The following is a 27,096-nucleotide window of genomic DNA, read 5'->3' on the forward strand; positions in this document are numbered from 1 at the left end:
GATAGTTCTATGAGCTAGGTAATGTTAAATGTTACTAATTTTCCAAGAGATTTAGGATTTGTAAGAGGATAAACATCACCCCAATTATGGTTTTAGGTTTTCTGTAAATACTAAAATTTATGCTATATGCTAACGAGTTAGACTGGATATAATGGTCATTATTTTTACTAGACATCAAAAAATAATGGTTATCCTTGTTAACGTTCGCAACTAGCTTGGAGGCATTTAAGGGCGAAAGGCATCGCAGGTGGGCAAAGTGGTAGGTAGAAAAACAAAAGTGAAGTTTAGACAACAACCTAACAAGCCCACGAGTTGCACATACCTAGATCACTAACATATATGACCTGTGTTGGGTGATTGGAGACCTTCTCTAGTCAAATGGGGATGGTTTGACCAACCAGCTAACGTCGAGGTCAAACCTTGACGTTAGTACCTAGCCTGGATTACCCTTTCAACGTATCCAGGTACTAAGACTGCTTTGATGACCGTACAGCACAAACGACTATGTAGATCACAACGTAGGTGTTCTGTGTCAATGACTGAAGAAATAGACGGAAATGGAATGTCCAAATAGCTTATGTCGATGTCACACCTCGCTGTCAATAAAAACAACGTGAATCATCTTTCGTCATATCCATAAATGAAGGCAATTTTGATGACCATGTAGAACGAATATAATGATATTATGGAGATGTATTAATTAGAAAAGGCACACGAAACAGTGCGACTACTTCCATATTGACCAGTTCATGATGTGCTCGTCCTTGAACTTGGCAAGGGCCGGTGGAATGTTCGATTTTCAGTCAGTCGACTGGACACCAGTGATATTTCACTGGTCGTACAACTGTGTTTTAATTCACCTATGAAAGCAATTATTGGTTACTTATCAACAATCATGTCTATTAGAGACATCTTACTCACGTTTCGCTATCGCGTGCTTCACACGTAGATCAGATGTTTTCATTTCGATGGTCGAATATTTTGGTTAAGATTATATTTAATGGACTGAAAATAAACTACATGTCGTCAACTCACCGAAGTGTATCGCAATCAGTAATTATGATCACGTTTCCGTTTATTTAGTCACTCAGTTGTAGATATTCGGGAATAAATCCTAATACAGAATCGATTGGAAATATGACTGCTGTTATGTTTTAGTTTTTCTTCCATTATGACTGAGCGTTATAACTGACATCAGTCCATGATGAGAACCCTAAATCTAATTCATTACACCAGTTCCTGGCTCTTAATTCTGACCCTAATTTCTCACATCATAGCAAGTAAAAGGACATTCTCAAGGTAACTTTGGCATCACTCAAAGTCCGTCTCATCTCGACGATTGGACAAGAGGTCGCGGATCCGCGATATGTGGTCTTGTTAAACCGCTGCCTTTCTTAGAATTTATCAGTAGGAGGTGCTGTTAATAAATACGTTGGCAGAAAATTTCGATGGTTGGCAACTCAGTGCGAGGAACTTTTGGAATTTGATTATGTGGTTGTAAGATCATCACAATGACCACCAAATCTTTGAAATCATTAACTTTAAGTATTCTTATTCGATCTGACGTGTATGTATGTAAATTGTTACAGTGACTGGTTCAGATTGCCACGCTCTCAATCTTTCTAGTTCGGGTAAATTTTGGGGTTTTTCCCAAAAGCCGTAAGAAATTTGGCAGTTTTCCCCAAGGCTTGGTAAAATTTTGGGGATTTTCATTAAATAAGAAAGAATAGGACCTGGAATTGTTTTTTCAGAAACTACTCGTGATAAGGCAATGTTTACTCTCCCTCGTTGCTTCCTTTCGCTGATAAAGTTGTTCACTTAATCTTCTACTGTACAGTTAATTCCTAAGTTTTTCAGTTTTAATCTAAAACAGTATGGGACTGTAGTGAAAGATTGTATCTGCGTGAATATTCCTATTTTTCTATGAAGTTCAATCTCCTTTTGCAGTGAGGTCAATCAAACATAAACAGTCTTATCCTAATTAATGTTCCATGGTTTAAGGATTGTTCCTCTCCATTTTGTGTAGAATAAGAGCACAAATAATTTTAGTTAACCTGATCACAGTATTAGCTAAGCCAACAAGGAGAGAGTTATTAACCGAACATTTTCCCTAGTTTTCCGTCTTTCCAGCCTCTTGGTGGTCGTGACTTCTCCGGAGACATCACACAGTATTAGCAGTTTTTCAGCAAAGTAGTGGAACTAGGTGTACGTTTAAAGATAAACTACGCTTTTCAACTGACAAGCTCCTGCTAACTGATCAGTCAGCTTCTGCAACACACTCCTACGGTATAAATGTACATTCACCATACTCTTGTGGGGGGCTGCCTATTCGTAAACTGTTACAAGCTCAGCCTGAGTAACAAAATCTCATGGTCACTATTAGCCAGTTGTGTAAGAAAATCGAGAAAGGGGATGTCCTTAGTTTTAAGTTTGAGTAATAAGTTTGATGAAGATCCTTGGTTTGGACCAGGACATGTGGGATTGAATACATGCTGTTCTAGAGCATGCTTCACTACAATCACTAGTCTACTGTCGTATATTTCATTAGATACAGCGGTGGACAGATCTTTCAAATTTATATCGGGATCATTGTAATCTCCCAGCACAAGGCATCGGTTACATTTAATCTTTATCCTAATGTATTCTAAAACGAAATCAACATGTTGTACCCATTTTCTGACTCCACTATGATCGAATTGATGATGCTCATGAGATGCAAATCCCATTTACTACGTATACATTCTGTCGATAAACCCTGTCAATAACACACATAACACACATAGTTAAGTAACGAAAGTGTTGGAGGCACGTATATTCCAGATATTCAGTAGTTCAAACCAATGACAAGAAGCAAAAGTGAATTGGGGTGGCGGACGTAATAATTGGTGACTCAGTCTTTATATAAAATGAATTATGTATAAATTAAGGAAAACCAATGAAAGTTTAGATGATAGATATAAAGACATACATAGCATAATTGACAAAGTCACAGATGACAAAGTACGTGGGAAGGTTATAAAACTCCTGACAAAGTTAAAATAACAAATTTAATGGCCGAAGAAAAAGTATACTTCCTAGAGGCATGATAGGAGATGCTGCAAACCTACTAAATCGGGCGTTGATAGATGATACCTAATACAAATGGTCAACCTTCTCAAGCAAGTTTCCAACTTATAGCCTCGCTGTCTTCGCGACATCTGTTATCATTTGCTGGATTGTGAAACCTAGTATTTCTGGAGTTCTATCAGAGACCCGACTACCCTCCAGTCAGAGGTTATCCTCACTGTTTTGTCTCTAAGCCTCTAGTTCAACTAGAACCGTCTTCCTTTCATTGTTTCCCAACGTTATATCAGGTTTTATACAAATGTCAGTATAACCCTACTTCCTAGCGTAAATCAACTGGAGATTTCTTTGTTCCTTAGACCCTAAGATCACGCTAAGGAGTCTACCTGATTGGAGATCAACAGCTTTACCTATCCTCTTACCTGTTATCATTAGTTTTTTGACTTGACCTAACTTAATTGTACGGCAATATGTTGCGATTAAATATCCCAATTTTTTTTCAAGTCGTGGACGTGTCTGGTCGAAATAATTGAAGCTACAGTTTACCAGTTAAGCTTTTGATGTTATGAATTCACAGAAGTAAAATTACTTCACTGTATATATGAAAGTCATTTCATTCTTTTTAAAACGCCTGAGCCTTCGTCATATGTGGTTTTAGAGTTATTATTTACCTTGACTCCGAAGTCTTGACCTTCAGCAAATCAGTGAAAGATTTGAAAATCTTCGTCACCAGAAAGCAAGGTGAGAGAGAGTGGATGGTAATCTAATTGCATAGAGATCTGTAGACAATTTTTGCCCATATTCTATTCCTAAATTATATGAATGATATACTGTGGTCCGTTTTATTACTCCTATATAGTATTAAAATACGAAGGACTGTACGAAAAAGAGATGATAAGACATGGTTACAGGCCTATTTAGACGTCTTTATTTATTGGATGATTCGATGGCTTTTGGAAGTGAGTACCAACAAGTGCTGTAGTGCAAATTGGCCACAGTGATTCTCACCACTACACGATAGGTGGAACATCTTAACCTAAGGTTAACGTTTATGAGGATTCATTAGTCGTTAAAATGTGCTATTCAATATCCATAATTCACATATACGCAAACTGTAATAAGTTCATATATAAATCCTACAGTTGTCGCGATCGAGATTGACTGAGGTCTTAGGTAGAATTTGGGAAATGGGCGTAATTCCATCTGACTGGTCCCAATCACTGATTGTGCCAATCTATAAGAAAGGACAAAAGTCCTCTTGTGACAGTCACAGAGGCATCAGTCTGAATAATATAGTGTCTAAAATATTAGCTTCAATAATACTTCGACGCCTAACCAAAGCTCGTGAAGAGCAGACTAGAGAAAACCAGGCTGGTTTTCGACCTGGACGTGGTTGTATAAACCAGGTATTCACTCTACGTCAGGTCCTAGAACATAGACACACATTCAGACGCCCCACAATAGTAGTATTTCTCGGCCTTAGGGCGGCATTTGACCCCGTTGGTCGTGAGTTTCTATGGCAGTGTTTGTCACTGAAAGGAGTACCAAAGAAGTACATTAACCTTTTAAAGGCTCTTTACTCGAACACAACTGGTCGAGTTAAAGCTTATGGCGAACTGTCATCAAAATTGATTACCTCGAGTGGTGTTCGTGCTTTTAGAGGTAACACTTTCATCATCTAAATCTCCAGGAGTTGAACTTTTACCGGGAGACTCACTTGTTGACTTAGAATACGCCAATGACAGAGTTCTATTTGGTGAAGACGTTGAGAAAATGCAGAGTTTTTTGACCACTATAAGCAACAATGCAGGCATGTTCGGGATGCGATTCTCTCCCTCGAAGTGCAAAATGTTACTTCAGGATTGGGTTGCATCGGCACCTGAACTAATAATAGGGAGTGAAGTAATTGAGCGTGTTGACCGCTTCACTTATCTTGGGAGTCTCATCAGCCCTTGTGGTCCGGTGTGTGACGAAATCTCAGCATGGATACACCCAAATGCCCTGGTACGGCCAAGAGTGGGGAGAGTCCGCTCTCCCTCTCGAAATACTCTCACATGGCCAGCGAATATATAGCCTCTGCCAGGGAAGTCCTACCCACTGCCTTCTCGTGGCGGGGGTGTTGTTTACGAAATTGAGAGGACGAAAAGCCAATGTCCGACGCTTTAACCGGGTTGGTGGACACGGAAAGTCCACCTAGGGGAGTTGGAAAACCACAATTCCAAACGAATGGTGCACATGGGCTCCAATATCCTGATGGAACAAATGGCGTACGAATCAATCGTTGATCACCGTCTACCATGGAACTGCATCTCACGATGCTCCACTGCCTTGTGGGTTGGACCTCTAGGTCAAAGGTCAAAGGCTCGTGGTGTGGCTCCCTAAGAAAACTACCTGCTTCAGTCTGGGCATCTGGGCAGTATCACAGCCCTCAAGCGAATCGAATGAGATTTGTGAGGCGCATATTTATCTGGTGCTTCCTTGTACCAATATTTATGTGTTTAAATAAATAAATAATAATAATTCGCCAACTTGCGTCATTTGTGGCGTAGGTGAGATGTCCGTCTAGCAACCAATGGACGGGTTTACTGCACAACAGTTCGTTCCGTCCTACTTTATGGCTGTGAAACATGGCCGGTAAGAGTAGAGGATATTCGTAGGCTACTAGTATTTGATCATAGGTGTCTTCAAAGGATCGCTCGTATATCCTGGGACCACCGAGTAAGTAATGCAGTTGTTAGGAAACGGGTACTAAGTAAGGATGGCAAATCGATTGATGAAGTAGTGGAACTTCATCAGTTGAGGTGGCTGGGACACATGTTACGTATGCCCAACCACCGACTGCCCCGACATGCAATGTTTTATGGTGTAGGAGTAGGTTGGAAGAAAGCTAGGGGCGGCCAGACCAAGACTTGGCACAAATCCATGAAGTCACTGACAAGTGAACTGAGCCATGTTGGTAGGTGTAGACCACCTGGTTGGGATCCGCGAGATGATAACAATCGATGGTTAGGGACTTTGAATGACATGGCTCAAAACCGTTTGCAATGGTGGTGGTGCGTCCACTCTTTGTGTTCTCCCAAATTCTGATCTTCTGAATTCTTCATTTTAATTTCTTTTTGCTCTTTCCAAATCTATTTCACTGTACTATACTCCTTGAATAACATCTTCAAACCCTAATCTTTCGGATTACTGCTTATACTCTTACTACCTTTACCACTATGGAATTTGAATGAACAACTACATCTCTGTGCTAATGTGGTATGGAAACTCGAACTGATGTACGTACGTACGAAGTTCTACGTTGTGACTGACTGACTGTCACGATCGTTGCATTGTTTTAGAATGCTTCACCTAACATCCCACGTCTTAAAGTCATTCTAATGTAGTTTACCAAGTAAAACATTCTCGTGATGCTAATTACGTAATATGGTTAAAGGTTCGTATGACCAGGGAAATTAACATGTCCAATCTAACTCTTAGGGCGATAATACTACTTTTGCGTTTTCCTTCTAATTTTCATTTTTATTTAGGTACTCGTGTTATTGTTAACCTTGTACGATGGTTCTTTCCACTGGATGGGATCTCGTTCCATACTCCAACCTTTTAGAAGTCCAGAGAGAGGTGTTTGAGTATTTTACAGACCTGAGAAGTATTGCAAAACCATCCCATCCGGATTTTGTATCTGATGTTTGTATGCCTGATATTGATCTCATATGTACATGGTAAGCTTTCTTACATTAATTAGAAGCGTGTAGTTTTATCAAACCAGAATATAGTATCACAGCCACTGATGTTAAACTTTTTAAAGAGCTATTAAAAATAAGCTCAGTAGATGGAAATAAATCTAGTCACTCAAAGAAAAGAGAAATGAATAAACTTCAAGTATGTACATATGTAAAAAATTATGTGCATTTATTTGTGAAGAAATTGCATTCACTTATTTTGCAGGCTCAAATTTCAGTTCAAAGACAGTTGGAGTTAGCCAATCCTTGTTCACACAATGGTTTACCATTAACAAATGAAAAACAACTGATGGAATTACAAGGAAAAGAACAGACTTTTTATATAAATACACTACCTAGTTTTTACAAATTGAGTGGCACTACTAAAAGTGTTACAAACTTCAGTACAGTGACATTTACGTTTATTGAGTTTCTTCAACGAAATGTGAGTTTTAAATATCTTAATTTCGTATTGTAATCCCTAAATAGTACTTTATTTATAAGGTACCTTCAATTGAAATGTTCTCTGTGAATAAACAAATCGATGCGACTTATTATTTTGAAAAGGTAAGTCTTTTAATAACTTTGGGAATTTCCGACATCATTTCTCTACCCTTGTTTGTATGCTACTGAGTGTTTTGAGTAGACGCCCAGAAAGACAGTAGCTGAAATCTTTCAGCACTATTAATCGACAGTCGGATTCCGTTCTCACTGAATTCGCTGAGGCCTTGGCCGTCGAATGACTAAAACCGGACTTATGTATCCAAAAAGAAATAGTTGCAAATCTTTCCTTACCATGGTGACTGTTTCGTCAGTTTATTACATAACTTTTGCAATTTTATTCTCTCCCTTCTGTTTTAATCGCATTACTTTCGAAGTCATAACCTTACTTATTTTTTAACTGACTGATCTTAATTCATGTCATTCTTGTTATTAATTTATATCCAATTTATATCCCTATTATCTTTTGTCACTATATCTGATGTTCCAGGACCTCCTTCACACATGTTTATTTATAACACTCACTATGTCTTCACTCACCACCCCACCATGATGACGCATATCCACTTTTACTGTTATAAGTATGTAAACTTTCCAATATTTTTGATTCTAAATATTACATGTTGTAAGCAGCTGATGAGAACCTAACGGAACAAACAGGATCTGTGTTATTCTGTTCAATTCTTCGTTCTTGCTCTATTCAAAATTTGACAAAACTCAAATTAGGACCTAGAAACCTGGTCATTGGAATGTGCTAACGAGATAGACATAGCAACTATGTTTGTCAACTGCTGGATACTGTCTCACCTCACTTAAATCACCGGGGTCAGTGAAACAATTTGTGAATTTGACGACATGCCAATAAACTACCTCCAGACGCTGAAAACAAAACATCGAGACGGAGTTTAACTAGTTTGTTGCTCCTGTGATGTCAGTCGAACTGTCTCACGGTCCCTAATCGGTAACTAGTTATTCACTTGATGGGGCTGAGATCAGCAAGAAACCCTAACATATGAGGGATTACGTTATGTGCATTAAATAAATAGACAGAGAAAGTTGATGATACCAAGAGAATATCTGCAGGTACTTAACCGTTTCTGTGTTTACAGTGTGACCTATTATTTAAGGTTAAAATAACCCTTAATATTTCACTTATTACTTTAACTACGACGATTTCTCCAATTCGCAATGTTTCGGTTTGACGTCAAATGCAGGCTTCAATCTTTGAATCTGAGTCTACTGATACGTCACTGCAGTTGGCAATCAGTGTCCGCAAGTACGGCATGTGCTTTGCACCTTCAAAGTACAAAGTACTCTTACAAGACTGGCAGGATTCTATTCCTGTACTCACCTTGGGTGGTGAGCAGATTGAAGTAGTTGACAAGTCCGTGTATCTAGGTAGCTACATAAGTGCTGGTGGCGGCGCGAGTGATGAGATCGATGCACGTATAGTGAAAGCCAGAGCGGCTTATGTCCATCTGGGTCATCTTTGACGCCTTTGTGATGTTAGTCTGGCTGTAAAAGGTCGGATCTACAACGCGTCGGTGAGAGCAGTTTTGCTCTATGCTTGTGAAACCTGGCCTCTCTGAGTTGAGGATGTTAGACGTCTCTCTGTGTTCGATTATTGTTGTCTCCGAAGGATTGCTGACATCTAGTAGCAACACCATGTTAGTAATGCAGAGGTTCGGCATCGTGTGTTCGGGCGCAGAGACGATAATTCAATTGGTGTCACCATCTTGAAACACCGACTTCGGTGGCTTGGACATATTCTACGAATGTCGTCTTAAAGAATTCCACGCCGTGCGTTATTTGCTGACTCTGGGACTGGTTGGAAAAAGCGGAGAGGTGGTCAGTGTATGACATGGTGTCGTGGCATGAAAGAAGGCTGCAAAAGACTGGCTTCTGTTGGTCCTTCACGACTCCCTGGCTGGGGTCCTAGAGATGGTGTTACACAGTGGCTTGAAACGTTGTCAAATATGGCTCTGAATAGAAGCCAATGGCGATCCTGCTGTAACCTTCTTTTACTTTCTGCATAAAGAGTGGTTGTAACTTCCTTAACTGTAGCATTATTGTGTTACCTTGTAGTGGCCTAAATCTGATTCCTTTTTGATCGTACGTACTGTCTATCCTCGTATGTAATAAATGACTTTATCCGCGTTGGTGAATAACGAAATTAAATAAGTCAAATACGAGAATAGATTTAGAATACATATATTTCCTACACTCATTGATCTGGCCAGGGAATCAGAACGACGAAGTAAATAGATGAGAGCGGAACATAAATGACATGCAGTGGAGATGGCTGGGAAGCCAACTCATTTTAAGCAAGCATTAATCAGCATTTATAGTCAGACAAAAATGGATGACAGACATGCGGTGAATAAGATACGAAATGTGCATACACATACGCTCATATAAAATGGTAGTCAAGGTTAATAAGCGAATAATTAGCAAGATCAAAATATGACTCATAATATATAGGTGAATTGGCTTGGCCAGTAACTAGAATAAAGTATATGGGCTTGACATATAAACTGATACTACAACCTAACTTGTTTAAGTTGTAATGAAAACGTGTCCTTTTCTAACGATGGTACTGATCTATACATAAGCAGATTATTGGTCAGCTGAAAACAAAGAGCTATATTGATCGGTTAAATTGTCTGTAGATGATGAAGACCGATAACTGTAGTGTTCGATTGACTCGCTTTACTAGACTGATTTGAGTTCCGGTAAGTGTTAGTTTGTATTCCATATTTGCAGATATATGTTACTGATGATTATCTAGAGTAAAAACCTAAATCCATAACTTTCTGCTTATCAACTACCAATGCTTATTGCTTAGAGCAGTTTTACTTTTCAAAGCATTTTGTCATTTTTCTGTCTTAGTGTGCAATTAAAATATATTCCATTATAAAATATATTCAGTTGTTCGTATTTTTCTTAATCAAAACAGATGCTTCCATTTCCTACTTCAGTGTACAAACAAATTCATCATTCAGTTGAATATTTGGTGTTGTTAACTGAGAATGTACTGAATTGTTTATTTCTTTTGAAAGCACTTGTCGGTGTTTATGTACCATTTGATGTGACTGTTGAAAATACAGGTAATGTAAAGTGCATTTTTCATCTTTTTTGTCTTCATAAGGAATAATTATTTTTTTAAAAGAACAGTTCTCTCCACCTACTTTTATCATAATTACGTGACCATTCAAACACTTATCACCTATTTATTTAAAATGCTTCAAAATCAGTCTACTTTATTCTGGTCTGCTTTAATCTGTGTACGACTTCATGTATACGAATGATCTTTCTTTCCAACTTCATAGGGATGGGTAGATCGCATTTATCTCAGGATTGGAGGGCCATTCTAATTTCACTCTGGAAGAACACAAAACTAATCCCAAATTATGAAAAATGAAGCACATCGAAATAGTATAATTTTCCGTTACTTATACCTCAGTCAGCGACAACGTAGGACCAGGCACATATATGCATCGGTCCAAGTTGCCATACCTCGTTAGCACAACAAGATCAACACCGGATTCATAGAAGTAATTAATTTAGTGGTGGTAGTATATAAAAGAAAGTTTGTATTTAAGGATATAGTATAGGAAGGAAAAAATTTATGAAGCAATTTTAATCTCAAGGTTTAGGGGAAGATAAAGAGTGTATACACCTACGCCATTGTGATCGATTCTGAGCCATGTCACCCAGAGTCTTCAACTATTAGTTACGATAGTCACGTGGACCCCAACCAGGTAGTCTGCATCTGCCAACATGGCTCAGACTAGAAGTTAGTGACTTCAAGCACTGATGCCATGTTTTGGTTTGGCCGCCCCTAACTCTCTTCCAACCATCCCCTACACTAGTCAACATTGCGCGTCGTGGTAATCGGTGTTTAGGCATACGTAACACGTGGCCCAACCATCTCAGTCGATGAAGATTCATGACTTTATCAACTGATTTACCATCATTCCTTAATACTTATACCTAACCACCATCTACCTCGATAGCCGATGTTTGTTGATGTTAAAGTGGGTTGGAAGAAAGCTAGGGGGAGCTAAGCCAGGACGTGACATTGGTCTCTGTAATCATTAGTTGTCGGTTTGAACCATTTTGGTAAATGCAGACTACCTGATTGGAGTCCGTGCAGTAGCCATGGTCAGTGGTTGGAGAATTTATTTCTAGACTTTTATTTGAAAACTCTCAAATCGTGCTAAAATTTCGATCATTTATCATGTAGGAAGAAAACATGCTTGCAGGCTTATTTCGAGTTTGTGTATTTTTCAAACCACCTTTATTCTGATTTTCATTTTTATTAATTTGATTCTTCATTTAATTTGAATATAAATATCGTAGTGATCAAAAACATTCGTAGCTTTGGAGAATAATTTTGTTGAGTTCTCTGATTTGGGTGGTTCATTCAAATACAAATATTTAGTATGATTAGAAGTATGCACATTTATGACTAACCTTTTCTTTCTCTCTTCTTTGAAGTTGAAAATTATGAAGTATGGTAATTTTTCTATTTTCCTTGGTTATTATTTTTGTTACTAGAACGCTAGTTTGTGTGTGTGTGTGTCATTTCTTCTACATGTTACCAAACTCTTGACTGTATTTCATGGTTATTGACTTATACAGATTCGTGTTCTATTATTAGATGATGAATATTTCCATTCCGATTAGAACTTGACTAATCACTGATTCAGTCATAAGTAAGGTAGAACCTGGCATATACATGCGTCCATCTAACTTCTCACAGCGAGATGAAGCTTCCAGACCAAATACCAAAGTAGTATGAGTGGTAGTGCTATCGATTCTAATAAAAATATTAGGCAGAGAGGATATGATTCAATAAAGGGGAATAGATTGACGGGATAAAAGGTGTAAGGCTGTTCACAGGACATAGATTGGATTACAGCACCTTTCGTGCAGAATTTTGTTGGAGCATGCTGATTGACCTATCTTTAGCCAATCAGCCCTCGCTGATAAATGGAGAAGACTCTAGAATCTTGTGTAAAATTATTTATGTACTAACGTCTTTCTTATTGTAATTCACTTCCATTTAACATGGTTTATTTGGGAACGTAATTACTTTCTTGTCTAAGCCTTGTTTTTATCCTAAGGACTAGTCGTATGAGGTAACGTGTTCAACGAATACTAAGCAACAAGGGAAACTGGGTAGGATAAGAAACTTAACGAAGTTAATTTTGAAACTGAAGATCTAAGGGAAACCCAAGAGTGAATGCACCTACACTATTTTTATCAATTCTGAGCGAATTCATTTGTCTGAACGAGTAATTAAAAACACTAAGTGGGTGATTCAAACATTTTGCTACCATTAAACACTGATGAAAGCTTGTACAGATATACATCTCATAAATGTTCAACCAACCGTCTGTCCAGGACAATTAGGGTAATAGTTAGCTTATAAAATTATGTAACATCTTATCAACCAATGATAGCTAATTTGGCCTAGTGTAAATATATCTGGTTTCAAAAATATTGTGATGTCTAATTATAGAACACTTTAAACTATAAAATTGTCCAAAATCCATACCATCTGTTTTATTGTTTCAACACAGATGCATCTTTCAGTCGAAAGACTATCCAGTTTGGAAATATCATATTAACAAGTCCATTTCCTCCAAGAGTTCGCGCTCGTTTGTTTTATGAATCTTTAGTAAAACAACTATGTTTTGAACACAACTCGGATGATCAAGTAAATATTTTTGTTAGTTTAATTCCCAGTTATTATGATTGGTTTTTATTTTAAATGATAATTATCACATTTGTCGCTTTGGTTTCTAGTTCAAACTACAGTAAATAAAGTCGGTTTTAAGCTCATAATCCATTGATTTACAATTCAATTATAAAATATGGCACATGATTCTGAAGTACACTTTTGTAATGAAGGTTTATGATAAACGTGACTCATTGAACCGCATTCGAAAGAATATTATTTGAACTTGGAATCCACTAACTAATAGTGGAGTGCATTAATCATTAAGCTATTTTACTTCCATTAGTTAGAATGTAAGAGACCAGTTCATGAAGTCATAGTTCTAATAAACTTGCAGTAGTATCATGTCTATGATATGTTGTCATTTAGAGAAACGTATAACCTAGACTGATAAACAAATAGTCAATCAGACAATACATCGTAGTAGGATTTACAAAAGATATTCAACAAAATTAAGGCAGGAGAAAATATTTGAGTGAACTGCAAAACAAGCCGTTGTGGATTTTCTTTGTACAGATATAATTAACTGATTTGTAAGGGTTTGTACTTCCCTGTTGTCGTTGTTAGTGACTGCGATTGATCAGTTTCATTTAGCATATGCAATTGAGTTGATTGCCTCAATATTATCATTAATTTGCAGGTATTTAAAAAAGTAGCCAGCAGTAGAGTCCTGGACGTGTGTTTCTTCAGTAGGCTTTATTTTCATACATGTTGATGTTTACACCTGAATTCTAACTTAGTATCTTTGGGTTCAATAGCCCAATGTGTTATTTACTTAGCTACTCAGTCCAGATAATCACTACTTTATTCAACGGATATGAATTTTATGTGTAAGTGTTTTTATTTTCCAGCTGTTGGTTTTTCGTCATCATTATAAACGCGTCTCCAAGTATTACCCCCCCCTGGCTTTTTAAGGGATTAAAAAAGTCATTCAAAAGCTCATTCTTGGAGTATCTAGTTAATTCTGGTCACTCCACTTCACGAAAAGCCTCCCTCAACATCATACACAGTCAAAAGAGTCGAATCAAGAGGAAAGCTTATGAAAAACTTAAGTTTAGCACATGCTATTGCTATTCACTACTTCAAGCCTATTCTTTGAGTACAAAAACAGTATGTTTAGTCCCTCATTCCTTCAGGGTCTTAACCTTCCTTTCGATAATCTGTCATGTTTTTATTTCTACTTCTTTCCAATTATTCCCACAACTATCAACTAACCATTATTACAACTTTTCATCATTCTGCTCTTAATAGCTATCAAGTGGACCCTTACCTTCATCTTAACATTTTTCATCAGCTAATTATTACATAGCTTCCTTTCAGTTACTGATTTCCGTAAACCATTCACGACAAGATACTGTAATGTTTATTACTATGTCAAGCCCACATGGGTTATTCTAGCTATATGATAGACCAACTTATTCTTCTTGGGTCACATTTTCACTATGTCACTTATTCGCTTATTAACATTGAATGTTTTTATGTGAGCATATGTTCTTGTGTTGCTTATCCTATTCATCACATGTCTGTAGCTCACTTTTGTTTTTGTAAATATTGAGTTCCGCTTCATCAAAATGAGTTGGCAAACTTGCCTTTTCCAGTCTGCTTATCGATTTCGTTTCTCTGATTGTCTGTCTGGATTGACGAATGCCTGGAATGTACGTGTCCAAAATTCATCCTGTTACTTGACTTATTTTATTCCGTCATTCTCTAACGTGAACTAAGTCGATAATTATATACGAGGGTAGCCGAGATGTTTATTTCGTTAACATTTTCGTTAGATCAAATTGTAGTCAGTTCAGTGGGTCATGAAATATCATCAAGTTTTTTTTTATTACTCAAAACCATATTATACTGTTTTTAACTGATAAAATTAACCACAGATGCGATTGTACAACTTGAGTAAGTGAAACCGTCGAAAAGATTTTTTCCACCGAGTTCCCTTTATTCTTTAATGATACATTAGGTCTCTTGTTATTTAAATAAATAAATGCTAAGATTGTGTTTTTATTTCGCTAAAGACTTACCTATATGTAACACTGAAGCCGCATTGATCACTCCTTTCTCCATGTTTTGCCTTTTAGGAGCGGTTAAAGTGTGCTCTCTCTACAAATAAAGTTATAGAAAAGATTAATATATCTAGTCCACGTACACTTCGATCATGCACTAAAGCTCAGGAATATGGTTTATCCGTCAATAAATTGGATCCCACAGAGGCATTAAGTGATACTGATGATGAATTGAGAATTGATTTAGATGAACGGGACAGTAATGATCATAGGTAGGACACATATGTAATATATATCCATGATTGAGAGTCTTTTTCTCTTGTGGTCTGTCGGTAGCCTGTTTTTATTTTTTAATCCGTCCTAATCATACTACTAGCTACTATTAAGTAACACATCTTGTTACACTTTTCTACTACTTCATTTTATCTGATTTTTGCTGATACTGCTTATGTATCAGGATAATGAAAACGTTATACCGTAGTTTCACCCCCCCAGTGTGCTTGATAATAACATTTTTCAATTTAATACAAATATGCTTTCAGCGTAAATATTTTGGGGTTTGATTCCAGTTTTTTGTATTCCATCTACCACACTTTCAGCAGTACAATTTCCATGTTTTGGTTCATATTTCTTTTACATTGCCTTCAAAATTCTGTAAACTGGTATTTGACTGATAAATCTGGTTCATTATGCCATATTATATTCGAACCTTGTAAATCCTATGAAATGAAACGTACTACTGTTGTTTTGCAAATATATATATATATACATAGTCAGTGTAGTTTCATGAAGAATAAAAGGTTAGAGGGGAAGAATTTGGTATTCATAAAAGCAAAATAATAGTGGTTATTATCCAAAGTTTAGATTTTATCTTGATGTTTGAAAGTGTAATGAATTTATTGACTATACGCTTGTAATTCAAAAACATTATTCTTATTCATTCAATATGTTTTGTATATTCCACAAAAACATGAAGTCAGATATACCTTATGCTTTTTATGTCTTATAATTTGTATTTCGGCTCATTTATCAAGTAATTATTATTGTCTAATTTTATTATGTTCTTTCAGTTCTAAACAGTCTAGTTCATCAATTTGCAATCCTGGAAATGTAGCTAACTTTTGTACAGTTGTTGAAAGATCTACTAATAAACAACAAGAAAATACAAATAGCCTTTCTGTTATCAACTTCTCTAGTACACCAGATTCACCTGCTGATGAGACACCTAAAAGTCCATGTTTTAATCAAATCATAGAATCAAAGTCTATCATTCATTCTCCTAGTAAGTTTTATATATATTTAACGTTATTTTCCTGTTATTGTTCAAACTTTCTTGGTAATTATTCTACTTTGAATAATTGGACTGAAAAATTGATATTTACATGTATCATAATCGTGTGATGGACAATTTCTATAAGTAATTAGTATCGTAAAATACTTTATAACATTTTCTTTCAACAGTTTTCAATAGTATATGTATTCAGCAGAAATTAAATGAAACTAAATAACATCCCGAACTCTTAGCTGTTACTTTTAAAGAAATTTATCACCTGAATTTAGAGTTCACAGTTGATATTTTAATTGATCATTAAAAATCACTTATCAATATCTTTGACAACTACATAGTTTTTAGTTAAACTATGAGAATTAAATTCTCCTGGAGACTGTTTCTTTAATAATGCATGAAGAAGAAGGGATAATTTTTTTTTTGATTTTTTTAAACTGTCTATAATAGTTTTTTTCTAATAAATCATAGCTTATCGGTTGTATTCACAACATAAAATTTACAAGTGAGTTTTCAAACACCGATCAGCTTTCTCAGTCAGATAATGAAAGGAGAATATTAACGGCTCATTAGTTTAACCAGATCTTTGTTCAGAAGCACTTGACTATATAAAAATTTACATAAAGTAACCTAGTAATTAAAAAAATAGAGGACTGAAGTTATCTTCAAAATGAATCTTTATCATATATATGTAGAGGTAGTCTTCACATTGTTTAATCGCCCATCACTCATAACCCTAACATGTTCATATGAAACATTTACTCATTAATCTTATCACGGTCGCATTAGTAATGAGTTCACTATTATAGTTGTATATCTTGACACCCTTGATACAACTACTTTTTAATGAATCGCATATAAACTTTCAGCACGAAAATGCTTTAGTTTGACTCTCTCCTACAGTACATTCTCAATGTCCCGTAATGTCTAGTACGTAATTTAACCACGCTATTCTATTACTGGTGATTGAATTGATTTTTTCGTTCCTAATTTTCATTCGTTTTGTTTGTCAAAGCATTTAATGTGATTCATTGCGTATTCAAGAGTTTAGTAAAGGTAGAAAACCTCCCTTTCTTACTCTTGCTCTAAATCTCCACTTTCGGTTTCTCAAGTTTGTAAACAAAGGATGGCACCATAGCTTATATCAGTTTGTGATGAAAACCCCAATCCTAATTTTTAAACCTAATATAAAACTCTATTTTAACTCTTAATACCGAACCTTAGGCGTTTTGTATCATGACTGATGTCAGCTGTTGATAAAACGACTACGGGATTCTAACCCGAACTCACAACATTAGTTTAACTTCTTATATGTCAACTTGACCTTTTTCCTTTACGACAAGGTACATTTGGATGTGTGAGGGTTAATTATTCAGATCAAAGGTGTAATTTCACTAATTTGTGCTGATTATTTTACAACAAGGCGGCGCTTCGTGATTGTCTGATAAGTCGCCCAAGGTCATCAGCGTAATATACTTTTACCAAATATGTATTATTGGAAAGGGATTCTCTTTGTTGTATGACTTAATATGGATGTTTTTTCTTTAGTTAGTTAATGCCCACTAATAACTGTTATCATTATATTTTTAGGCAATTGTTTTAAACTTCAAACAACACTACCATTTTTAGCTTAAACTGGTTATAGTAATAGGATAGTAAAATTATGGTTATTGAATCAAATAAAAGGAAATTCCGGAATATAGATTCTTCACTTATCTATCAGTGTTGAGCCCCGGAGGGGCTACAGGCGGAGTTCACTAATCGGTCTGAGAAATACTGGTTTTCTCGTTGTTGATATATTGAACACTGTTGGTTAGGATTCCTAACTAAATTAACTTGAATCAACAGAAGTGTCGATTAGTTTTTGGAATTAAATTCTTCTGAAAACTAATATTTTGTCTAATTTTTGCAAGGAGGATATATCACAGCATATAACAACAACTATTATTCATATTTCAATAACTATGCTTAAAATACATCTTTATTATTAGTTTGATGTTATTATGTAAATGAATGACACTTTCGATCTTATTCTTAGGTCCACGCATAATTCCTCTTGAGCCTATTAAAATTATGTGTGAATTATCTCAAGATTCATCAACATTGGAAACAATAAGTCTTTCAAAACGATTAACGTTCAACTCTCCTACATCAAACAAAATGAATAAAACCGAAGTTAATCAAGGTAAGTAATTGTCTTAATTTTATGGATTTCGCCATTTTAAGACAACAGTTTGTGTGAACTTACTATTGACATGTTTAGATTTTTTTCATAGGTGTTTCAACCAGTCATAAGCAATGTTAACCTAACACAAATATACATCAGCCCAAGATATAATACATTTAATCAGGACACCACCTGACTGAAATGACGTGTATCACATTCTACTATCATTCCCTGATTGCGGAAGAGAGATAAATTCTGGATATCACCTTCATGTGAAATTTTTATTATTGCTTATAAACTAAAATGATAAATTTGTTCGAGACCAAAATAATAAGGCGATTGAACTGTTTCACTTTAACGATTATTTTAATTCATGTAACTATTCACTGGGTCCCTTTTATAATTATTTGTATCATAAAAAGGCATGTAGACTCTGTTGTACTTATTCTATGATAATTAATGCAACTGGAACTTTTTAAGTCTTTGAAGATGATTGGTAGAGCAGTAGAAAGTTTTCATTAAAAAAATGATGTTAGTCATCACATAGTATTATCCTGAGCTTAAAAGATTGAGTTTTATATTAGGTTTTAAATAGATCCAATATATCATTGTTTCAAGTTAATATTGATACGTACATCATTCTTGTTCTCTTGAATGTTTAGATCTCGGTCTATCGGTTAAATCAAGACCGAATTCTGGTAATGATGAAAATTTTCATGTTATTCGAGTAGTTTGTGATTTCATGAATGTTCCTCATCAAATTAGTGTCTACTTGTAAAATCAACCTTTATTATTCAAATTTATAGATTAGGAGTCATTGCAATTTATCACTATTTGATACTACTATGAGCTTGAAGTCACTAACTTCTAGACTAAGCCATGTTGGTAGATTCAGACTACTTGGTTGGGGTCCGCGCGACTATCGTAACCAATGGTTGGAGACTCTAGGTGACATGGCTCAGAACCGATCACAATGACGCAGGTGTATACACTCTCTGTCTTCCCTTAAACCTTGAGATTAAAATTGCTTCATATCTGTCTTCCTTCCTATACTATATCCTTAAATACAAACTTTCTTTTATATACTACCACCATTAAATCAACTACTTCTGTGAATTCGGTGTTCATCTTGTTGTGCTAATGAGGTGCGGTAACTTGAACCGATGCATGTAAGTGCCTGGTTCTACGTTGTCGCTGACTGACTACTATGGTTTGAAAAGCTCGAAATGAAAAGAAGAAAATTTAAAAGGAAGCTTGTGTTAGGAGGATTTCATGTGATTCGAATATGTGAAGGCATATAAGCGGAAACCATGTTTACACTTTACGATAGGTGGTGGTAATTTAAAGTCATTTCGCTTACTTTTGTTGTCTCTTTATGCTATCTTGACAAATCCCGTCTTTTTCCGTAACTAGACGTGGTGACTACTGCTCGCAAAGCTAAATCAAACGGAATGCATGCGTTACTCTTACTGGGTGATAATTTAGTACCATTTTGTTAATTCCTTAAGTATAGAGCTTATTATAGCGATTGAGTTTTTGGTGTGATCACTGAATTAAGTGACTTGACGTCGTGATCCACTTTGTTTTATAACAGACGAAAAGGACCAGATGGAATTCTATATAATGACGACTGCTTTACACTGATCGATTAGTATAATCAATCTATTACTACAGGAAGTTAATCATTGTCTGAATAGCATTGGGTTAGCATCTCTTCTTACTACACTGGGTACACAGGTTTCGGTTTGTCTATTTATGTGGTTACACGCTACTGACAAGCGCAAACATTTAATTCTTCTGTCTCTCCATTTTAAATTAATAATCTTGTGTCACAATTGTTACTGCTGTCTTAGAATACACAGAGATTCTAAATTCTTGTCTGAACCTGTCAGTTATCAATAAGAAGTGATAATTAATGTTTATGTGATATATTGGGGTTGTCTGAGAACGGTCTATTCAAGAGCTATGAACTCACTTCTGATCCCTATTGAATTATCGTCAGTCTGAAGCAAATTCGTTGTCCCTTGGGTCTATGAAATCAACCAACCTAACAAAATCAGTTTTTCATTCCTATGATTGAACTGTTCGATATTAATAACACTCTTGAAACCAAAGTATGTTGTGCTCTGTGTATCTCCAAATAATTGACGATGTATTGATTAGTTCGACGACAAATATTCTCGGGAGATTCTTTATCCATTAACTATCTTAATATATGACATGCTCATGATTGTATGTTTTATTTTTTACTAGTTTATCTTATCACTACGATTTTTGTGTCTTTCTTTTAGAATCAAATAAAAACTCAGTTAAGGCGTACTCATATTCTTCTTTAAAATTAGGAAATAAAAATTTGTTAGTTCAATTCTGCGATACAATATGGTCGAACAATGAAAGTTGTCAAACTTGCAAAACATCACCTTCTGATGGACAATGTCCACATTGGCCTTCATGTAACACGCGGAATCAGACAAACAGCATAATGGATGATGAGTCTAAAAAAAGTAATGTAAAGGTATGCATTAAACATTCGTACTTTAAAAGTTGTAATTGAAGAAATGTCCCATTGAAGCCAAATGATATTGTGCTCATACTGTGTCCACTCTTTGTGCCATTATTATTTGTGTAAATATGATACTGAATGGACTACATTCGGAAGATGATCCACTTTCATGGAATGAACATTGTCCCTTGACCTTCAACCTTTTACACCTAATCGTTCCACTCTATTTAAATGATTCCAAATTTTCGTATTCATTACACACAATAATGAAATGTGAATACGTACGAAGTACTAACTACCAACTAGCTTCTATTAGCTTACATTCCAGGTTTCGATTTATATACTTGGTTTGAATCACACAGTATGATACTACCCAGTCTCTTAAACAGAAATGAAAAATGGGTTCGAACCTTCGATTTAGTAGCTGAAAGCTCGAATCTCCAACCACTGAGCTACTGGTTTACATATATCATCCAAAGTTTTTTCTTAATATGATTTTCGTAAGTTTGGTTTTATTGTTTGTTGTTCTTTCCTCTCAATTCTATTATGACTTATGGTAAACAGAACCAGTATATAACTCTGACAGTTCATTTGTTGTTTGTATTTTTTTATTTATAGGTTTGTCTATCGCATTTTAGAGTTTACAATAAACTTCGTTGTTGTTAAGTTTTAATCTTTACAAGTGTAGGCATGAATGACAGCTAAGCAACATGTATACCAATTTAAAGGATTATTGACTCGCATGTTAACCTACACTGTATTTCGTCTGATATGTAATGATTGGAAAATATGTGAGAGAAATTGGTCATCCACAAAAGTTTACTAACAAATATTTTAGGCATGTGATAAAGTGTTAACTAGCAAATTTCAGTGAATACTAAACACTTGAATTATAAATATTATTTTTTATTAAAAATATATATTTTGTTTCCAGTTTTTTTAGATGGTTTCGTCTGATTTACTAATCATATACTCGTGCAAAGTAAAGATACTTTATGTGCTTATTTCTGCTCTTTGACCTACTGTACTCTTGTGACTCAGACATCTAAATCCTAGTCAGTCGACTGATTTCGAAAGCTTCGTCCAATTAATTCTGATGACATGTTCTTATGTTACAGTATGATTCAGTAATCACACTTAATCAGTTGAGTTTAGAGATACTTCATGGGTCGGTTTAGCTTAAGCACTCCGACATTTATAGCTTACTGATTGAAAAATGAATGTGTAGCTTTATTGCGGGTGTGGAAATCTCGGATACAATTTATCAGGAAGAAAATCAATATTGATTCAAAGTAAATTTCCAACATGGTTTACGTCATATAAATCTTTTTGTTTATCATTTTTTTGTCTACTTTAATGCAAATAACAAGTTTTATAGTTGCTATAATGAAGTTATTTCTCATGTTTGCTATGATTCTTATTTATTTTATGTCATATTTTATAGCCTATTTGTGTTCAAATCAAACCGGAGTATTTAGGTGATTGGGGCTGTGAAATACTTGAAAATCAGGAATTGGAACTTTCTTGGTTAGGTTCATTTATAAGAAATAACTCAGATATTTTAAGAAGTGAGTACAATGGTTGTGGTATTATGTACATGTATATACGTACATCGAGTCAATTAGTCCCAAATAGTATGACATGCTCATCATTCCATTTCACTGCTAACCACTATCCAAATTTATTAAGTAATGATTTGTTGTTGATATTTTATTATGGTTCTGATCCAATCTTCAGTTTTACTATTTAGTGGTATTATTTGGAAATATCTCAAATGCCTTTGTATGGGCGAGGGTGGGGAGAGTCAGCTCTCTTAAAATGTTCTCATATGGCCACGCGCATATAGTAGCCGCTGTCAGAGAAGTTCTACCCATTGCCTCCTCATGGTAGAAGTGTTATTTACGAAATCAAGAGAACGAAAAAGGAGTGTTTGGGGCTCAAACTGGGTTTGTGAGTACGGAGGACCCACCAAAAGGAGTTGGAAGATCCTGTTTCCAAACCACCGGTGCACTTCGGTGCCAGGATCCTAAGGGACCAAATGGTGTATGGACGTATTCTTGTTTGGTGGCTACTATGAGACCGCATCTCCTAAAGTTGCTTTACTTTTGTGTGGATTATACCTCAAAGTCAAAGGCTCGGGGTGTGGTCCCCCAAGAAAACCACCTTCGGTTCTGGCACCCAGCTCAAATTCAGTTACTCGTATAGCGCCTGTGTATTTTGGTACCCCTTTGTACCAACACTTATGTGTCTAAATAGATAAATAAAACTAATTAAAAGAATTGTGTTGACATTTTGATTTTTGTCTCATAATTTAGGATACAGCAATGACGCAAAGATACGTTTTTATTTTCTCTCTTCATATTTCTTCCATTTGTTTTTGTGTTTTACTGGACACTACTTAACGATTCTCAGTAGACTGGGAATGCTCAATCATATTTATGCTGTAGCTCATAGAGATAACAGGCTTTTTAGTCCTTATGTGGTCTTGGCAAGATAAGTCATAAAAATAAAAAGTTGAGGAAGGTTTACCATAGACGCATGATGTTCGTCTGTTGTCTTATTTCGGTTTTTTTCTATTTTCAGCAGTGTTTCTTCCTCTCAGTTTCTAGTCTTAGTTCATAACAATCTTTTTTGAACTACTTGATATTCCTGCTTGATCTAACTATATGTTATTTCTTAATTTACAATACATTTCATACTTCTAGCTTAATGAAATTGTTTGATAGGACTTTCCCTTTGACTGTGGTTCTGATGGGATATTTAATGCCAGATCATCTCCAAACAACCTGAGTGGCAACCTGAAAAGGCTATAACTAGTCTAGAGCAATAGAGAGCATCAGGGCCTGGTGGACTTACTCGTGAGATTTTCAAGGATGATGGTCCAGTATTAGGAGTTAGATTAACTAAAATACTGGCTAAAATCTAGGAACTGGACGTGATCCCATCTAACTGGTCTCTACCGCTAATCGTCTCAGTTTATAAGAAATGACTAAAATTCTCTTGTGACAATCACAGAGGAATCCGTTTAACTAAAACATTAGCCTCAATAGTACTTCGACGTATAACTTGAGCTCATAAAGAGTAAACCCGAGAAAACCAGTCTGGTTTCAGACCTGGAAGTGGATGTATGGACCAAATATTCCCCCTTCGACAGATTCTGGGGTATAGTCATACTTTTCGACGCTGGACTATAGTTGTATTCCTCGAACTTAAGGCAGCGTTTGACTCTGTCGATTGTAAGGTTCGATGGCAGTGTTTGTCACTGAAAGGCGTGCCAAAGAAGTACATTAATCTTGTACAGGCTCTCTACTCGAACAACTCTGGACGAGTCAGAGCTTGTGGCGAACTGTCGTCAGATTTCGTTACTTCAAGTGGTGTTCGTTAGGGCTTTTCACTTTCTTCATCTTTATTTAACTTTGATATAGACGTGCTTTCAGAGGTAACACTCATCGTCTGACTTTTCAGAAGTTGGTCTTCTACCAGGAGATTCACTTAGAATACGTAGATGATGTACTTTTGTTTGGTGAACACGCTGACAAAATCCAGTCTTCCGACCACATTTAGCAACAATGCAAACATGTTTGGAATGCAGTTCTCTCCCTTCAAATGTAAAATGTAACCTCAGGATTGGCTTGCGTCATTGCCTAAATTTGTGATACGGAGTGAAATAGTTTAACACATCGCACGGTTCACTCATTTTGGGAGTCTCATCAGGACTGATGGCATGGTGTCTGACGAAACCTCGGCATGAATTCAGAACGGAAGTTGGTTTTTGCCAGCTTGCGTCACTTACGGCGTAGGCCAAATATCCGTTTTCTAACCAAAAGACGGATTTACTGCACAACAGTTCATTCCATTCTACTTTATGAATGTGAAACATGACCATTAAGAGTAGAGAATATTTGTAGCTCACTGGTATTCGACCATTGGTGTCTTCGGAGAATCGCTCGTGTATTTTGGGACCACGAAGTAAGCATTGTATGGGTTAGGAATAGAGTATTAGGTAAATATAGTAAATTGATAGATGAGGTAATAAATCTTCATCAACTGAGGTGGTTGTGGCATGTGTTACGTATGCCCAACCACCGCCTACCTCTACAGGCGGTGTTTTTTAGTGTAGAAGTAGCCTGAAAGGTAAATAGCGACCAAACCAAAACATGACACTAGTCCATGGAGTTATTAAGAGTCATCCATTTGCATCTGTGTGTTCTGTAATCTGAACCTTCTTCTCAACTGGCCTTCAAGTGTTCTTCCAACACCGTGCTTTCGATGGACTGAAACTCTTCCTTCTGTCAGACAATTGTTGCAGCCTCGACACCACGTTCACCTACACACTACTTACAAACATCTTTATGAGTAGCGTTTACTGCTTTGTTATCACCTTTAATATGTTGGGATTCGGCCGGCCAGTTTTATTTCCTGTGCTAACGGTGTATAGCGACTTGAAGCGATGTACATTCGTGCCATGTTCTACGTTGTGACTGACTGATTTAATACCAGAATACTGCATGACTTAAAATTTGATAATTCTTCGCATTTTTATTTTTCTCTTACTTAATAGTATCATATTTTTAAATATATTCAGTTTCTCGATTTTAAAAGCTTTGCATACGACTTATTCATTGAGTTTAAGTCCTAAAATTATAATTTTCCTAATTACTAATAATACAATATAAAATTTTTTTACTTCGACTTTTTCTTTTCGCTTATTGAAATTTTTTGGTACAATTAGGTAACTGATCACTGTTTTGTATTGTCTTTTATTGTTTCCCCCGAAATGATTCGAAGTTGTTTTTTTTTGAATGTTTAAGACATTGAATCGCCACTTTTCCAAAACATCTGTTTACATATATTGGTAAGATGTTATTATACAATTATCGTTCCGTTGTAACATTGATTGACTTAAATGGGTGTATGTCTTTTAGAACATTTTTAATTAAGCTTCTTTTATACTAAATTTATAGATTCGTAGTTACTGTCCTAATTTTTTTTTTAAAAATTTCAACGAACGACCTTATAAAAAAAGAGCCTAGATATTTCGCGAAACGGTTTTTTTTCCCTAAAACAATCTATATTTTCATAATTATAACCTAATTATTCATTTATAAGCTATCAGTTATTAAGGTTAAAAAGACGGCTGATGAATTATATATATATATAGTTTTCTTTCTTTCCTTCCATTTTCATCAGTTCGTTTATATCCAAACTCTGGGAAGATTATCTTGATAGAATATCAATCTATGGAAGAAATGTTAAAGACATATCCTCATTTTAAGTAAGCCCAAGGTTTAATAATTGTGTATTATTCTCTCTTTACAGTTCTTTAGAGTTCATATCCTTTAACTCTCAAAATAATTACATGGGTTATTTATGTTTTTGAATATCTGATAAATTTGGAACTATTTTCTGTTGAATATTTTTATTCATTTGGTTTATTAAGGTCAATTGTATAAATTTGTTATTCATTTATATTTAGTTGGTATTATTTTACATAAACCCATACTATTTTATTGTGTATATATGTGTCATATTCTGCTCTCTATATATATGACTGGTTTAATTTTGTTTTTTCTCGTACAAATATCACTTAACAACTAGCAATAAAGAATTCTAGTTAAAGGATCCTAATTAATACAAACGTGTAATGATTTAAGTATTTTGGGAAATGTAAATTAATAAGCATTTTGTTTATCTCTTCGTAATCTTCATTCTTGAATTCAAAGAATTGTTGTATTTGATCTATGTGTCAAGTTGTATTCAGCTTATTCAATATTTCCTTTTAAAAGAAATAAATTTATCAGAATAATGGAAATTTGAGCTAAAATTTTATTCCAACTTGTCAAGATACATTGGCTTATTATGTTTGTGAGCGTCGTCGATTAAATTAACTGAGACATTTGTTTCAGATATTCAGCTGTCATTTCTGAATAACTTTATTTTGCAGAATTCGGAGTAGAGTTACATAAGTTTATTAAACTTCACATAAACACAAGATAACGATTTATGAATGGATTGAATTTTTGTGTTTTCTTAGTAAATAGCCAATTGAATAACAATTCTCTATCACTTATTGACTTGCTTTAGAATGGTTTCTTACATTTGC

The 27,096-nt window shown here is 35.5% G+C and overlaps 1 protein-coding gene across 2 annotated transcripts in view; it reads left to right on the top strand.

Annotated features, from left to right (window-relative positions):
* Window positions 1-3,726: 3,726 nt before the first annotated feature.
* Window positions 3,727-27,096, top strand: part of Smp_076150.1 (hypothetical protein) — a gene marked incomplete at its 3' end in the record, with an annotated part of 36,819 nt that continues 13,449 nt past the window's right edge. The window contains exons 1-12 of one of the 2 annotated variants that reach the window (XM_018790160.1): window positions 6,646-6,785; window positions 6,819-6,945; window positions 6,988-7,230; window positions 7,275-7,352; window positions 10,243-10,393; window positions 12,875-13,011; window positions 15,114-15,310; window positions 16,109-16,320; window positions 18,362-18,508; window positions 20,782-21,005; window positions 22,438-22,561; window positions 26,184-26,268. In XM_018790160.1, coding sequence (XP_018655531.1) covers window positions 6,757-6,785; window positions 6,819-6,945; window positions 6,988-7,230; window positions 7,275-7,352; window positions 10,243-10,393; window positions 12,875-13,011; window positions 15,114-15,310; window positions 16,109-16,320; window positions 18,362-18,508; window positions 20,782-21,005; window positions 22,438-22,561; window positions 26,184-26,268 — 1,754 coding nt within the window. In that variant the 5' untranslated portion in view covers window positions 6,646-6,756. Of the gene's footprint in view, window positions 3,805-6,645; window positions 6,786-6,818; window positions 6,946-6,987; window positions 7,231-7,274; window positions 7,353-10,242; window positions 10,394-12,874; window positions 13,012-15,113; window positions 15,311-16,108; window positions 16,321-18,361; window positions 18,509-20,781; window positions 21,006-22,437; window positions 22,562-26,183; window positions 26,269-27,096 lie in introns of those variants that run through there. The other variant, XM_018790161.1, reaches the window with a different exon arrangement.

The sequence above is a fragment of the Schistosoma mansoni genome, chromosome W (genome assembly GCF_000237925.1).
Source record: "Schistosoma mansoni strain Puerto Rico chromosome W, complete genome".
Taxonomy (NCBI): Eukaryota; Metazoa; Platyhelminthes; class Trematoda; order Strigeidida; family Schistosomatidae; genus Schistosoma; species Schistosoma mansoni.